We start from the raw sequence: 15,423 nt of genomic DNA on the forward strand, positions 1-15,423 counted from the left end.
TCAGAGATGTTTCAATGAGCTTCTATCACAGACTGGATGCCTTCCTAGTCTGGGCACAATCCTTTCCCCTGGTACAGTCCTTGTTCCAGCTCAGGTGGTAGCTAGGGGATTTCTCATGACTGCAGCCCCCTTTGTTCTGTTCCACCCCCTTATATAGCTTTTGCACAAGGCAGGAATCCTTTGTCCCTCTCTGGGTTCCCACCCTCCTTTGTCCCTCTCTGGGTTCCCACCCTCCTTCTAAATGGAAAAGCACCAGTTAAAGATGGATTCCAGTTCAGGTGACATGATCACATGTCACTGTAAGACTTCATTACTCACTTGCCAGAACACAGGTATACAGGAAGACTTACAAGTAAACCATCTACAGTCAATTGTCCTGGTTAATGGGAGCCATCAAGATTCCAAACCACCATTAATGGCCCACACTTTGCATAATTACAATAGGACCTCGGAGTTATTTCATATTTCTAGTTTCAGATACAAGAATGATACATTCATACAAATAGGATGACCACACTCAGTAGGTTATACGCTTTGTAATGATACCTTACAAGAGACCTTTTGCATGAAGCGTATTCCAGTTACATTATATTCACACATTAGCATATTTTCATAAATTCATAGAGTGCAACATCATAGTCTCATCCTCTCAATCCTGCTAATCTTTTGGCCTCTCGCGTGGCAGTAGTTCCAGAGGTTAGACATTGTGCAAATTATGTCCTCCCCTCAAGTCTTAATTTCTTGTTAATTTCATTGTGTATTCATTGCCTCCAAGCAGCACAGGTGATGATCCTGCCAGATTTCACAGTAATTACTTAACACTTTTACAGCACCTTCACCGACACAGATCTCAAAATACTTAAATAAGTTTATCCTTGCAACACCTCTGTCTCTGGAGTATTATTCCCACTTTTATAGATTGGATCCTCATGTTAGAGTAAAGTTATTGGCCTAAGACTGCATGGGAAGTTTGTGGCAGAACTGAAAACAGAACCTCCTTTACCCAAGTCCAAGTGTGTTTGGACTGGAAGACCATCCTCCCCGTTTAAGGCTTTGTCTTCATCAATTCAAGGTTTGTTTTTTATTTACAGTGAAAAAACAAACAAGTGATAGAATTTTACAGTGAGCTAGGTGGAGACAAAGCACTGGAGGTGTTTACCTTGAGGTAGCTAAACAAGGTCAGCACTATACCTCCATCTGGGCTTGACCTCACCTAGTTTACATGGCAGTAAAATGCAAGTGCCTTGTCTCCTGTTTCCACAGAGGGATAGTAACACACAGTAATTATCAGCCGGTGCTAAAAAACACAAAAACCCTTTTCCTGTCAGTGAGCCTTCACAAGTAGGGATGAAGATCCTGACAACTTATTTAGGAGGCATCCTGAAAGCATACAGAAAGATGTGAAGGTGGTGGCCTAATCAGGTTGCATTCTTCCTTCTGAGAATATATTGAACCAGAGTTCCAGCAGTGTATTAAGGGTTATGTTGGCTTGAATTTCTGTCAGAGAATAAAAAAACAAAAACAAAAAACACTAAGATCCTGACCTGCAGTAATTAAATCTCATTATTTAACCTGGGTCTGTTGGTCCACCTCAATTCCATTCCACCTATCCAAAATAGTGTTCCTGTGTTTCATTACACAGCTGCTGCATTTCAGTGATGGATGAAGTGGTGCACTGCGTACAGTACCTATTAGTAAACACTTGAGTTTTGAAAGGCAAGCACTATAGATCTGCATAGTGGTAACATTAATGCTCTGCAGAGTTGAAAGAAAATGAAACAGAACTAAATGTGGTATTGTTTTTGGCATTTTGAAAGCATAGGATTTGTCCTACTGGATTTGATCACTGGTCCAGCACTGGCCAGTGCTGCAGGCCAGGGGGAAAAGAAACCTTATAATTCATGCACACAACAGATCATCTCCAGCACTGACTGTATCTAACACGTGGCTTTGTCTTTTCCAGACAGCGCAGACAGTGCTACTCGTGGTTGCTGTATTCTTGATTTCCTGGCTGCCGCACCACATCATCACCATGTGGGCAGAGTTTGGTCAGTTTCCCCTGAACAACATCTCCTTCACTTTTCGCATCATCTCTCACTGCTTAGCCTACGGGAACTCTTGCATTAACCCCATCATCTATGCTTTCCTCTCGGAGAACTTCCGCAAAGCCTGCCGGCAAGTCTTCACCTGCAAGTTCCTCCTGCAGCCAGCTCCGGCTGAGAAGCTTGTGAGAATACGCATGGAGAACTTTTCTACCACCCACTCAACGACTAATGTGTGACCTGGGCATAAAAAATGAAAAACATTTCAGTAGAATCTACTGGAAAAACAGAAGATGGGGAGAGTAAGGGGGGCCCCACTTGTATAGATATGATTATGGAGTAGAGTGCCTCAAGAGTGACTCATTCATCATGTCAATGGAATCATGAGCCATTCCTTAATGCAGCTGTTAGCATACTTCACACAGGAACAGCTGGTCCAGTTGTAGCCTGCTAACCACTAGATTCTATACAGCAGCGGTGCTCAGACACACCACACAAGCTCCTAAATACTTCCAGATTCACACAAAGAGGCTGAGGCATAAGTTTAGATGGAAGGTGGAGTTTTATCTGATAAGAAAATAATCCAGTTCTGTGTCCTTCAAAGAGCAGTCAAACTGATGGGGCTGAATACAAACTGGGGTGTGGTTTATTTTGGAGCGATTGCTTGAAGTAATTAGGAAAATGTCTTGTTGCAAAGTCTCTAATGTTACTGTTGTATCTTAAATCACATCTGGATGTCAGTGTTTCTAGTGTATGTGAACTGGATTTATTTTTAATTAATTTGCTGTGATTGGGTCTCCATTCTTCATAACAGGTTTTCCTAGCCCTCTTTGACAGAGTGAAAGAGCTCAGTACATTCATGTAACTGACCAAAGTCACAAATTATGTCTCAGAGGTCAGAGCATTTGTATTTGTCTGCTTCTTATCGCCCTGTATAGTTTCTGGCTTGAATGTTAGTACCAGTTACATTCAGGAGAACATTATCAATCATTGTCTCTAATGCTGGTCTGTTTAGAACCAGCGAGGGGGAGAGCGCAAAATTTAAAACTAAAACTCTTAAAAGAGTATATTGTTAAGTGTCAGTGTCTTTCTGTTCAAAGGTATTGTTTACACAAGGTTTTGTTTGTACACATACTGTGAGCATGCCTTGCCAAAGCATCAACTGTATCGTAGCAACCATCGTTTTGAGGCCTTTGAACTGAGCATTATTGCTGTATAAACCTGGTGTTTGTAAATATATAAAGTGCCATGCTAGTTCATTTTTTACATTGTGTGGCTGAAAATTTTATTTTTTTCATTGTTATGTAATTTGAAAACTATTGCATTAAACGTTGTGACCTGCAATTCAGACTGAGCTGTGTTGAAATGACCCAAGAGAAGGGTATTCTGCTCAAGGGACTTGCAATGTTTCATGAAAAGGATTTTATTTTAACAACTACCTTTATTAAGGTTTCATGTATGATTTTCAAAGGGTTAATAAATGGTTTATTAATTAACCTATGTGCCAAACAGGTTGCTTATAACCACCTATAAAAGCTTCTACTGCTATAATCATAACATATACTAATGTCTGTAATATGGTTATAATACCTGTCAATCACTTAACCCTTTACAGTTTATACCTTAATATGGGAGCAAAACATCCTTCATAAATTTACTGGGATCTTAAGACCACACCAAAAAAACTAAGGCTCTCTTCACTTTCCCTCATCATAACCCGAGGGCAGAATTATCTTCTCTGATCCACAAAGTGGATACCTTATTACACTTCTTCGCTCATTTCCTTTGAAGAACGCTTGATATCAAGGAAATGTGTGTAATGAGGAAAAAAGAGCATTATCTAGTAGTTCCAGCATGGGACTGGAAGTCAAGAGTCAAAACTCATGTAAACTGAGAGTCAGGGTAGCTCAATTTCCCCTGTAACAATGGGGATGCTATATACCTCCATAGTGCCTGGTGGGAGCTTAAACTGGTTAATTTCAAGAGCCTTAGCTAATATACAAGATGTTCTATACACAACCAAGATTTGCAACAGTGAAGAATGATGAATTTTGTCCTGAGAACTTAATTCCACAATGAGAAGTTTAGTCCATTGTGTGCAATATCTACATAATGGGAAGAAGATTCAAACTCTGGTATCACAAATCCAAAACAAAAGCCTTTACTAAAAGTAAAAAGTCTGCTCCATCTGCTCAGCTGGTAAACATAGCCATTAAACCTAAGAGGGACAACACATTCCATTAGACTGGTGCCAACTGAATATATAGGCTAATGAAGTAAGCTGCTACAATATAGCTTTGTCCCTTGTCTTGTATTAGATCAAAGACATTTAGATACTACATGAATTTCAGAATATGGCTCCCTTTCTCAGTGAACATCTGACAATAGACTGTAATAGAGAATCAAGTACTAAATTAAGCGTTTTGCCTTCAGAGACATGTAATTGTCCAAGCAAATAAATAAACAGCCTCCCTCTTTAGCATCAGACATTCTAATGCTGATGGTACATCGGTCCTGTAGAACAGGACTTGTAATCTTTTAATGGAGCACAAAGCACTGGAAACAGGAATCTGAAAAGGAGAAGTTTGAAACCAAATAATAGAATCTAAGACCAGAAGGGACCTCCAGATCATCTAATCTGATCTCCCGTGTATCAGAGACCACCAACACCTTCTAGCATCTGCACACCGAGCCAGCAACAAAAATTAGACCAAGTTAATTACACCCCTAAGAAGACTAAACTATTATGTACCACAGGCCAGGTCTACACTACCGCGGTAGTTCGACGGCTGGCAATCGAACTTCCGGGTTCGATTTATCGCGTCTGGTCTGGACGCGATAAATCGATCCCGGAAGTGCTCGCCGTCGACTGCGGTACTCCAGCTCGGCGAGAGGAGTACCGCGGAGTCGACGGGGAGCCTGCCTGCCGCGTGTGGACCGCGTCTGAACCGCGGTAAGTTCGAACTAAGGTATGTCGACTTCAGCTACGTTATTCACGTAGCTGAAGTTGCGTACCTTAGTTCGAATTTGGGGGTTAGTGTAGACCAGGCCACAGGCAGAGAATAGGACCGAGGAGCACCAATGCTGGAGGCATTGCAGTAACAAGGGATTAAATGAGATATACTCAGATGATCCTGACAAGCAACCCACACACCAACCTGTAGAAGAAGGTGAAAACACCCCACAGGTCACTGCCAATCTCATCTGAAGGAAAATTACTTCCCGACTTCACATATGGCGATCAATTAGATCTTGAGCATGCAAGCAAGAACCAGTCAGCTAAGCACCTGAGAGTGTGAATGCTCACTACCACCTCAGCACACCAGCCCACCCCATCTAGAGTCCCGCTGCCAGCTGTGGCCATCTGATGCGTCAGAGAATGGAGATAACTCCAGCATGTACGTGACTGGGTGAAGCCCTGAAGCATGAGATTTTAGGATCAGACATAAACCAGAAGGAACCCTCAGGGCTGCCTCCCACCATCACACAATCCCACTCATAAATTTGTCCAGTTCTCTCAAAACTAGTTAAGTTGTTTGCCCCCACAACTCCTCTGAGGAGACTACTCCAGAATCTCACTCTTCTGATGGTTAGAAACCTTCTAATTTCCAGCCTGAATTTGTTCATGACCAGTTTATACCTATTTGTTCTTGTGCCAACGTTGTCATTTAGCTTAAAAAGTTCTTCACTGTCTCTGAGGTTTATCCCCCAATGTATTTATAGAGACCAATTATATCCCGTCAGCCTTCTTTTTGCTAGACTAAACAAGCCATGCTCTTTCCAGTCTCCTCTTATAAGACAGGCCTTCCATTCCCCTGAACATAAGTAGCCCTTCTCTGCACTTGTTCCAGTTTGAATTCATATTTCTTGAACATGGGTGACCAGAACTGTACACAGTATTCCAAATGAGGTCTTACCAGTACCTTATACAACAGCATTAATACTTTCCTATCTTTACTAGAAATGCCTTGCATGATACATCCTAGGATCACATTTGCCTATTAAGTTGCATCCCATTTCTGTTACTCCAGTCTTCTAGGTCATCCAGTTCCTCCTGTACAATATTCTGATTCTCTTCTGTATTGACAATGCCTCAGCTCACTCCTACTTTTTGTACCAAGATCACTAATGAAAACATTAAATAAGACTGGCCCTAAGACTAATCCTTGAGGAACTCCACTAGTAACTTCCCTCCAGTCCAACAGTTCACCTTTCAGCACAACACACTCCCTTCTGCCAGTTAGCCAGTTTCTTGCCCACCTTATAATTTTGTTCACTAATCCCTATCTTCTCTAATGTAACTAATTTCCCATGTGATAGCACAACAAATGCTTTACTGAAGTCCAACTATATTAACTGCATTTTCTTTATCTAAAAAATCATTAAACTTGAATCAGGGTACCCTATTTATCTTAGAGAACCACATTATTATTACAGACTGTGACATGAAACATAGAATTATAGGCTTTCTTTACGTACGGCGACTGTAATGGGGGTCGCATTCATCTCTTGCAAACGCCCCATGTCCAAGTGCATGTGACTGCATTCACTCTCTAAGTTTGTGGTGGGTCTATGGTGACTCAGCCCTCTGGCCAAGTCTCACACAGTCTGTACGTGAAATAAAAACCCCTTCTGGGGAAACAGTCCAACCGGGGGGACCTATCCCAGTACCCCTCAGTTGGCCTCTCTTTCCTGGTAGCCCTCCCTGGGCTCAGGCCCTTAATTAGTCCATCAGTCTTTAAAATGGCCTTGGCCCTGGTATTGAGCTGTACTCTAGGGCAGTGACTCTCAACCTTTCCAGACTACTGTACCCCTTTCAGGAGTCTGATTTGTCTTGTGAAACCCCCCCCCCCCAAATTTCACCTCAGTTAAACTACCTGCTTACAAAATCAGACATAAAAATACAAGTGTCACAATACTATTACTGAAAAACTGCTGTCATTTTTACCATATAATTATAAAATAAATCAACAAACTGTAAAATATTGTTCTTACATTTCAGTGTATCGTATGTAGAACAGTATAAACAAGTGATTGTATGAAATTTTAGTTTGTACTGACTTCGCTAGTGTGTTTTATGTAGCCTGTTGTAAAACTAGGAAAATATCTAGATGAGTTGATGTACCCCCTGGAAGATCTCTGCGTACCCCCGGCTGAGAACCACTGCTTTAAGGCTCTCTCCCTGGAGGCAATGTCCTTGCCCTCTCTGCCCTTTCAGGCCCCAGCTCTCCTGCTGGGGCTCTAAAAGAGTTCATTTCCCCTTATGGGATGCATCAAAGTCGAGGACACTTTCCTAGTGGATTCTGGGGGGCGGGGACCCAGGCCCATTCTCTACTCCGGATCCCAGTCCAGGGAACCTAAAGATAGCAGCTGTCCGCCGTGCCCCTTTAACTAAGATGCGTTGCTGCTATGATTCCCTGGCCACTTCCCCACGGCCCAGCACGTTCTTCATCCTTACCTCAGGACCTTATCCTGGTTGAGCCTCAGCCACCAGCACGGAGCTCCTTCAGCCAGCCGGGCACACCATCTACGCTCCTCCAACTCCAGCAAGGAACTAATCTCACTCTGGCCCTGCAGCTCTTCTTACACTAGACTGCTGGGCCCTGATGGGCTGCTCCCTGCAGCCCCTTTCTGATTGGCTGTTTCCCCCACAGCCACTCTAAGCAGCTTGGAGGACCCTCTCCATAGCCCTTCTCTAGGGTGAGGTGTGGCAGGGTCGCGAGGCCTCAATCAGGGGGTATTAGGGCCTGCCACAGTGACCATACATCCTGTTTTTGCCATGACATTTTTGGTAAATCTGGGCATTTGTCCTATTTCCTCTGCGCCCCTGTGGGGTAAGATCAATGTTTGGGCAAGAGCAAACAGGACAAATGCCCAGTTTTGCAAAAAAAGTTGCAGCAGCCCCTCTGGCCAGTAGTGACGCCAGCCCTCTCAGGTCAGCAGCCCCCGCAGGGCTGGCCTGAGCCACCTGGTGTTGCCACTACCTTCAGAGCCAGGTGTCTGGCCAGCAGCCATCGCTTTCCAACAGCCCAGCTCTGAAGGCAGTGCCACCACCAGCAGCAGCACATAAGTAAAGGTGGCAATACACCATTGTCCCATTTTCAGTTTAGGGAAATATGGTCACCTTACCTTCGTGCAACAAGTAGCACTTAAATTCACCCCCTCATTCCTCCCTCACTGGAAGGTAACCTCAAAGTGATGTAGAACGCAAGCTTGAAAGGTGTCTTCCTTTCCCATTTTATGTTGCTCCTTCCCCTTAGAAATAGCTGGTCTCAACTTCTCTGAAGGATCTCAAAACAAAACCACATTCAGATCTGAGTATTTCCATGAGGGTTGAGAAAGAAAATAGACCAAGGCTACACTACCTCAACCTCTGTTTTACCTATTCTGTAGATAAACAGGACTTAATTTCCACAGTCAAGCCAAATACCTTCACCCATGAAATAATGCATTCAAAGAAAGTACATTAACACTCTAAAGAAGTCAATTGTTATTTCTGCAACTTTTAAATAAGTTGCATCTAATAATCACTGCCTACTTGAGGATAATGGGGAATACTGTAATTACGCACAGATACCTTACCCTATTCCATGGTCAAGACTATAATAAATCAATTAATATGTAATTCCTTCAACTCATGCCCAATTTAAATTGAAATGAAAATTACTAGATTTCAGGAACAGAACAAATGCAATGCAGCCCTTACTAAACAGAGGAAAAATTTAACATTTATTTGTTAGTCGTGGGGTCTGTTACATCTGTTTAGATTTAGAAAAGCATGAAGTAGCAGGTCATACTGATATACATCAGTGCACTTGCCAGTAACTAACCAGGCAGAACTGGCAACTTTAACACTTTTGTTATGTTGTTTCTTTGCACATATCCTCATTCTGACTCACGAAACGAAGTTTAGCTGATTTAGTCTTCAATAGAAGTCATTATCAGCACCCTAAATCCAATCTGAACATTAGCATTTCATTGTTTGTCAGCCTGAGTCAGGTCTGTTTTAGGCAAAGGCTCCTTAATGGCAGACTCCATCCCAGGGAGACTGGTCCTTCTCCGGGCTGCAGTCTCTATCTTCCGCACCAGATCAACATCCCAACGATGGGTTACAAAACTAACCACAGTCCCAGGCACCTTGCTGCCTACACGCCCAACCCGCCCTACCCGATGGAGATAGTCTTGCAACGTGGATGGGAAGTCATAGTTGACTACTAGCTCCACACGGCTGGTATCCAGTCCACGGGAGGCTAAGTCAGTGCAGATGAGGACATCCCTTTGTCCCTTCTGGAAGGTGTTAAAAATGCCTGCTCTCATTGCTGCAGGCATCTGTCCCTGTAGCCTCAGGTGCTTGATTTTGTGATCATCTAGGATGTAGCCTAGCCAGTTGACGGTGCTGGCATTGTTGCAGAAGATGAGAAGGGCTCCGTTAGAGGGGCCCTGGTCTTTGATGAGCTGCAGTAGCTCAGATGCCTTGTCACTGCCTTTGATGCGGATGAATTTCTGCTGGACATGGGGCAGGAGGTGATGCAAGCTCTTGCTGGTGAGGGTGGTGAAGTGGCCCAGGGTGGTGACCTTGCTCAGCAACTGACCTAGCCCTTCAGGAAAGGTGGCTCCGACGATCACTAGCTGGGTTTTGGTGTCCCACTGGTCGGCCACCTCCTTGGGGCTGTGGGCGATGGGGGCTTGCATGAGCACCTCCTCCACCAGATCCAGGAAAGTGGGGTCCAGCAAGGTGTCAGCCTCATCCAGCACCAGACAGCACAGCCGCTCCAGCCTCACCATCCGCTTCCGCAGCGCCTTGCACAGGGCCCCAGGCGTGGACACCAGCAAGTCGGCATCGGGATCCGAGCGGAGCTGGTTTTTCACGCTAGCCATGCCCCGGCCACCGCCAATCTCCCGCACCCGCAGTCCCACGGAACGGCCCAGGGAGGAGGCCACGATGCGCACCTGCTCCGCCAGCTCCCGGGAGGGCAGCAGCACCAGGCTGCGAGGGGAGGGCGGCCAGGTCGGGCCCAGCGAGGGCCGAGACAGGAGTTTCTGGAACAGCGGGAGGAGATAGGCCAGGGTCTTGCCGCTGCCCGTCTCGGCGGCGCAGAGCGCGTTGCCCCCGCGCAGCAGGGCGGGAATGGCGCGGCGCTGCACGGCCGTGGGCTGGGTGATGGAGAGGGACTGCAGGGCGGACACCAGCGCCGGCTCCAGCCCCAGCGCCTGGAAGGAGCCGTCCCTTCCCGTGGCTGGGGGGGGCCGCAGGGCCGGGGCCTGCTCTTGGGAGCGCTCCAGCTGGAAGTAGTCCCCGCAGGAGCGCCGGTGCTTCCAGCCCGCCGAGACCAGGAGCGGCCGCTCCCAGCGCCCCAGCGTCAGGCAGCGAGGCTGGCTCAGCTGCGGCCGCCGGCTCCGCAACAGCAGCTTCCCCGCCCGGGTCGGAACCACCGGCACCTCCCGGCCCCGCCTGGGCGGCTCCCGAGCCAGCCTCAGCTGCATGGCCCGGGAGATCCGCACCACGTTCTCCGGGGGTGGCCCACCGCCGCCGCCCGCCGGGCTCCGCACCCAGCGCACCAGGAGGAGTCGCACGGCGGAAGTCCTAGCCCCGCCCAGGACCAGCTCCCCGGGAGTCACCATCAGCGCCCCGGCCTTGCTCAGCGCCATCCCGGGCGGCTATTGCGGCCCCGCACCTTGCGCGAGAAACACCCACGTGGGGGGAAAAGAGAAGGGGCGCCCCCTGATGACGTGTGATACGAGTGCCGGGAGGGGAGGGGAGGCGCATGCGCAGTGGGAGCCGGTGCAGGGTAGGTGTGTGGTTGCAGCAGTGCAGCGCGAGGGCGACCGAGGTGCCGTTGGCCAGGATCTGTTGGGCAGGTGAGCGGTGCCGGGCGGGAGCGGCCGAGCGCTGGGTGGGGGTGGTGTCTCCCTAGGTGCGCCCTGCCCGTGGCAGGCTGGTTCTCCACAACGGGGATGGGGATGCGCGCCCGCTCCCTCCGTCGCCCCATCCTCATAGCTGCCCCAATGCCCTGTTCCCCCGCCCCCAGGCTCCCCTTCCTCCAGACCTACTCCAGGGCCCTCCCCTCCCGGCCGGCCCAGGGGTCCCCTCCCCTCCCCGGGTCCCCCTTCCCCTCACGGCCGGCCCAGGGGTCCCCTCTCCTCCCCGGGTCCCCCTTCCCCTCACGGCCGGCCCAGGGGTCCCCTTCCCTCTTCAGGTCCCCAGCCCCCCCTGCCCCCCCAGCTGACCCCATGTCCCCCAGGCTCTCTCTTCTCCCCCCCCTTCTGCTCCAGGGCCTTCCCCATAGGCCCCCCCTTCCCCATCCTCATAGCCCCTTGTGCCTCCTCCCCCCGTCCCTAGGCTCACCCACAGTGGACTCTGTGCCCTCATCATGCTCCCTTCCCCCCCACCCAAGCCCATCTTCTCCCTCCCAGGTCCAACCCCTTCCTGCGGCTGCCCCAGTACCCCTTCCCCTTGCCCTCTTTTTTGCTATGGCCACCTGTCAAGGCTGTATCCCCACTTTGAACTTTAGGGTACAAGTGTGGGGGCCTGCATGAGGACTTCTAAGCTTAACTACCAGCTTAGTTCTGGTCCGCTGCCACTATTCCCTACCCTGGGAAGCTGTTAGAAACCTCTCACCAATTCCCTGGTGAATACAGATCCAAACTCCTTGGATCTTAAACAAGGAGAAATTGACCCTTCCCCCCTCCTTCCTTTCACCAACTCCTGGTGAATACAGATCCAAACCCCCTTGATCTTAAAACAAGGAGAAATCAATCAGGTTCTTAAAAAGAAGGCTTTTAATTAAAGAAAAAGGTAAAAATCATCTCTGTAAAATCAGTATGGAAAATAACTTTACAGGATAATCAAACTTAAAGAGCTCAGAGGACCCCCCTCTGTCTTAGGTTCAAAGTACAGCAAACAAAGATAAACACTCTGGTAAAAGGTACATTTGCAAGTTGAGAAAACAAAGTAGAACTAAGACGCCTTGCCTGGCTTTTTTACTTACAAGTTTGAAATATGAGAGACTTGTTTAGAAAGATGGGGAGAACCTGGATTGATGGCTGGTCCCTCTCAGTCCCAAGAGGGAACAACCCCTTAAAACAAAGAGCACACACAAAAGCCTTTCCCCCCCCAAGATTTGAAAGTATCTTGTCCCCTTCTTGGTCCTTTGGGTCAGGTGTCAGCCAGGTTACCCGAGCTTCTTAACCCTTTACAGGTAAAAGTATTTTGGAGTCTCTGGCCAGGAGGGATTTTATAGTACTGTACACAGGAGAGCTGTTACCCTTCCCTTTATAGTTATGACACCACCTCACTGTCATACCCCCCTGGGCTTTTAACATCCTTAAATCCTCACAGCTGCTATAATGTCCCCTTTTCCTTCCCCTGGCCCGCTGGGCTGTTATCCCCATCTCCATGGCTGCTTCAGTGGCTCCATTTCTCCCCATTCTTATAACTGCTCCAGTGTCTGCTTCTCTCCCTCCCTACCTCCTGGTCTCCTTAGTCCAGGGCTGCCAGAATTGTCGGTACAAAAGATGCAGGCCCTTAAGCACCATCCTGGGACCAATCCCTTGGTAGGAATCCTTGTTATTGGGTGGGAGCCAGTACTGAGAAAACGGAGCTGCCCCCTATGGCACCATGGGGATAGCTTGAAGAGATAGAGATTACAGTGGTGCCTAGCATGTGCCAAGCACTTTCCAGTCACTCCCTGCCTCATGCAGTAAGACAAAATTTTGTCTCTTCCTAATGGCTTCTTTCTCCACCCCCAGATCTTGCTGTATCAGCTTCTAACTAGGAGGTTTAGTAGTCACCTCTAACTAGTAGATATCTGCCCAATTTTTAAACCATAGGGTTGTTTTCTTCAGATGCATGCACAGATGGTAAGTGTTAATAATGCTAATGGGTGTTGGATGTATTGACAGAAGTCTATGCAGAACTCTTATTGACTTATCTGGTAGCAGAAGCAGGTCCCTTGTTTGTAATTAAAATTGGTCGGAAATAAGATCTGGTCAATAAGAGCCTCATACACTGCCCATTGAAGTCAATGGAAAGACTCATTGATTTTAATGGGCTTTAAGTCAGGTCCTGAGAGAGTAGCCAAGTATGCTACAAAATATCTGAAGGCAAATCATTTTTAAAGGTGCTGAAGACAGCTGCAACAATCTCTCCCAGTTTTTATTCTAGGACACTGGCTCCTGGCATACTTGCAACTTTAAAAGTTAGAACAGGTGCAGATGTTATAATATACATTACAAGTTGTTTCTAATTAGCCAGGTCACCTAGATAGTTTAAACTATATATGAAAGGAGCACCTTATTCCAAATATGCTGTTTTTGTGATTAGTCCAAACTCTAGTTGCCAATTTTAGATCAATCTTAACGCTGACCCAGTAGGCAAAGAAGAAAAACTATCCCCCAGACCTCTTACCATGAATTGTCATCTTGCGTTTGTAGCTTCTTTTGTGGTGAGGAACTGCTTGGGTGCTTTGCTTCTTTAGGCTATTCACTCAGGCTCTGCTAATGTGTCACCTTTTGTCTGTGACTGACTTAAAATTAACCAGTCAGTTGTGTGAAAAATTGACTTTACACCCACAAGGCAGAGAACTGAAACCCTAATAACGAGAGGCCAATAGGAAAGATAAAGAGGGACTCTCACAAAAGTGAGATCCAAAGATGAAACACAACAGCAGGAAAATGTCGGGGAATGCTAGGATAGATCAGTCTGTTATACCAGACCCTTCCTCCCCCCAAGCCTCAGCCCCCTATACCCAACCGCCCCCTCCGAGCCTCCCGAACACCCATCCCACCGAGTCCTACCCAGCATTAGGGATGCCTTGGCTGGTGGCTCATACCCTGCGCTGGGCTCAGCTGCTAGTCCCGGCTGGGGGTGGGGAAGAAGCACAGTTCCCCTGCAGGGAGTGACGAGGTCAGACCCACCCCCAGAAACTTTCCCTGGCTGCAGGAAATGCTGCACCCCATCTCCTGCTTCCTGCCCCCATCACTACTTAGCCCCGAGGGAGCCACTCCCCTGGCGGCCCAAGCCCCCCGCACCCAGACTCCCCTGCTGAGCTTTCCACACCCAGACCTCCCTGCTGAGCCCTAACCACATTCATCTGGATCCCCTGCAGAGTCCCATTGCCTCTGCACCCAGAACCCCACCAACAAGCCCCTGTGCATCCAGATCCTCCCCCCACTGAGCCACTTGCACTCAGATTGCCCCACACAGAACCCTCTTACCGCACACCTGGAACCCCTCTCCCCCCCACACTAAGCCCCTCCACACTTGGATCCTGCTGAGCTGAGCTGCCTGCCCACACCTGGTACTCCTGGCACAGAGGGGCAGGGCCCTGGGATGTTCCTCACCACCTGGGGTGGGGGGACCTGCAGGGTGATCTCCCACCTCTGTGAAGTCAGTGGCCTGTGTTCCTCACTGCCATGCTGGAGCCTCCACATTTATTTATTTATTGACAAATAAAATTTGCAAATTTTTGCAGAATTTTAAAAGTGTGCATGGAATTTTTAATTTTGTTGGTGCAGAATTCCCTCAGGAGTTGTATGTAGCTGACTCCAGCTGCTGTAACAGCTGGTTGTGAAAGAGGGCACCAGGACACACAGGACACAAGCATGATAAGGCTTCAGAGCTTGAACTCTGCACCTTCTGTTGCACCCAGCATCATGTAGGAAGCCCTATGCAATTGCTGAAGAATTGGTGTGATGTGATCTCCATAGCTGATATCTAATGGATGCTTTCTGCATCAGCTGAAAGTGACCCTGAAGTATAGCCCCAGCAGGAGAGTGTTGTAGTTCTCCAGTCTAGAAGTCTCAAAGGCGTGGACTGTTTATTCATATAAATTCCATACCACTTCTTTTAGTCAGATAAACTGAGTTCTACTGTGTATATCAAACACATAAAATAAACTGAAATAACATATAATTAAGGTTGCAAAGTGAAGCGCTCAGAAGTAAGGAAATGCTGGAATTAAAGTTGTCTGCATAACTTTAATTCACCCCTCTCTTGTGCATATGAGTTGTGATAGTCTTTAATTAGTCACATGGTATTTTTTCCCATATGATTCCTACCTCATTAAATGCACATAATGGATGGTACTCTTGGCAGCTATTCAGTATTTTGTTTTCTCATTGTTCACTGTCGCCCAGGCCTTATTTATTGCACATTACTGCAATCCTTCTCTGAAGACAGAATTAATAATTCCTTCATGGGTTTTTCTATGGTACCTGATCACTATAATGTTTGTGAAGCACTCCGACACTAATAAATTCATTTTCACAGGAGATCTGTGAAATGAGAGGGCATTATATCCCCATTTTACGGATGTGGGGACTGAGATTAAGGTCAAAAGCATCCATTAAGTTTGGGTACCCAATTGGAGACTAGGACTGA

The 15,423-nt window shown here is 47.4% G+C and overlaps 3 protein-coding genes across 3 annotated transcripts in view; 2 read left to right on the forward strand and 1 right to left on the reverse strand.

Moving 5' to 3' along the window:
• The window catches only part of LOC135889032 (galanin receptor type 1-like), a 33,384-nt gene extending 31,103 nt beyond the window's left edge, over window positions 1-2,281 (forward strand). The window contains exon 3 of the mRNA XM_065416848.1: window positions 1,964-2,281. Within this exon, the coding sequence (XP_065272920.1) occupies window positions 1,964-2,281 (318 nt within the window). The remainder of the gene's footprint in view (window positions 1-1,963) is intronic.
• A 6,472-nt stretch (window positions 2,282-8,753) lies between these two features.
• Window positions 8,754-10,691, reverse strand: DDX28 (DEAD-box helicase 28). The gene has a single exon (XM_065416645.1). It carries the CDS (start codon window positions 10,689-10,691, stop codon window positions 9,018-9,020), a length of 1,674 nt encoding a protein of 557 aa, XP_065272717.1. The 3' UTR covers window positions 8,754-9,017.
• Window positions 10,692-10,820: 129 nt separating this feature from the next.
• The window catches only part of DUS2 (dihydrouridine synthase 2), a 53,998-nt gene continuing 49,395 nt past the window's right edge, over window positions 10,821-15,423 (forward strand). The window contains exon 1 of the mRNA XM_065416683.1: window positions 10,821-10,901. The gene's annotated coding sequence lies outside the window, so the exon portion shown is untranslated. The remainder of the gene's footprint in view (window positions 10,902-15,423) is intronic.

The sequence above is a fragment of the Emys orbicularis genome, chromosome 14, assembly GCF_028017835.1.
Source record: "Emys orbicularis isolate rEmyOrb1 chromosome 14, rEmyOrb1.hap1, whole genome shotgun sequence".
NCBI classification, from domain to species: domain Eukaryota; kingdom Metazoa; phylum Chordata; order Testudines; family Emydidae; genus Emys; species Emys orbicularis.

Coding starts and splice junctions, on each gene's coding strand:
- DDX28 (XM_065416645.1), bottom strand. CDS start 10,691: ATGGCGCTGAGCAAGGCCGGGGCGCTGATGGTGACTCCCGGGGAGCTG.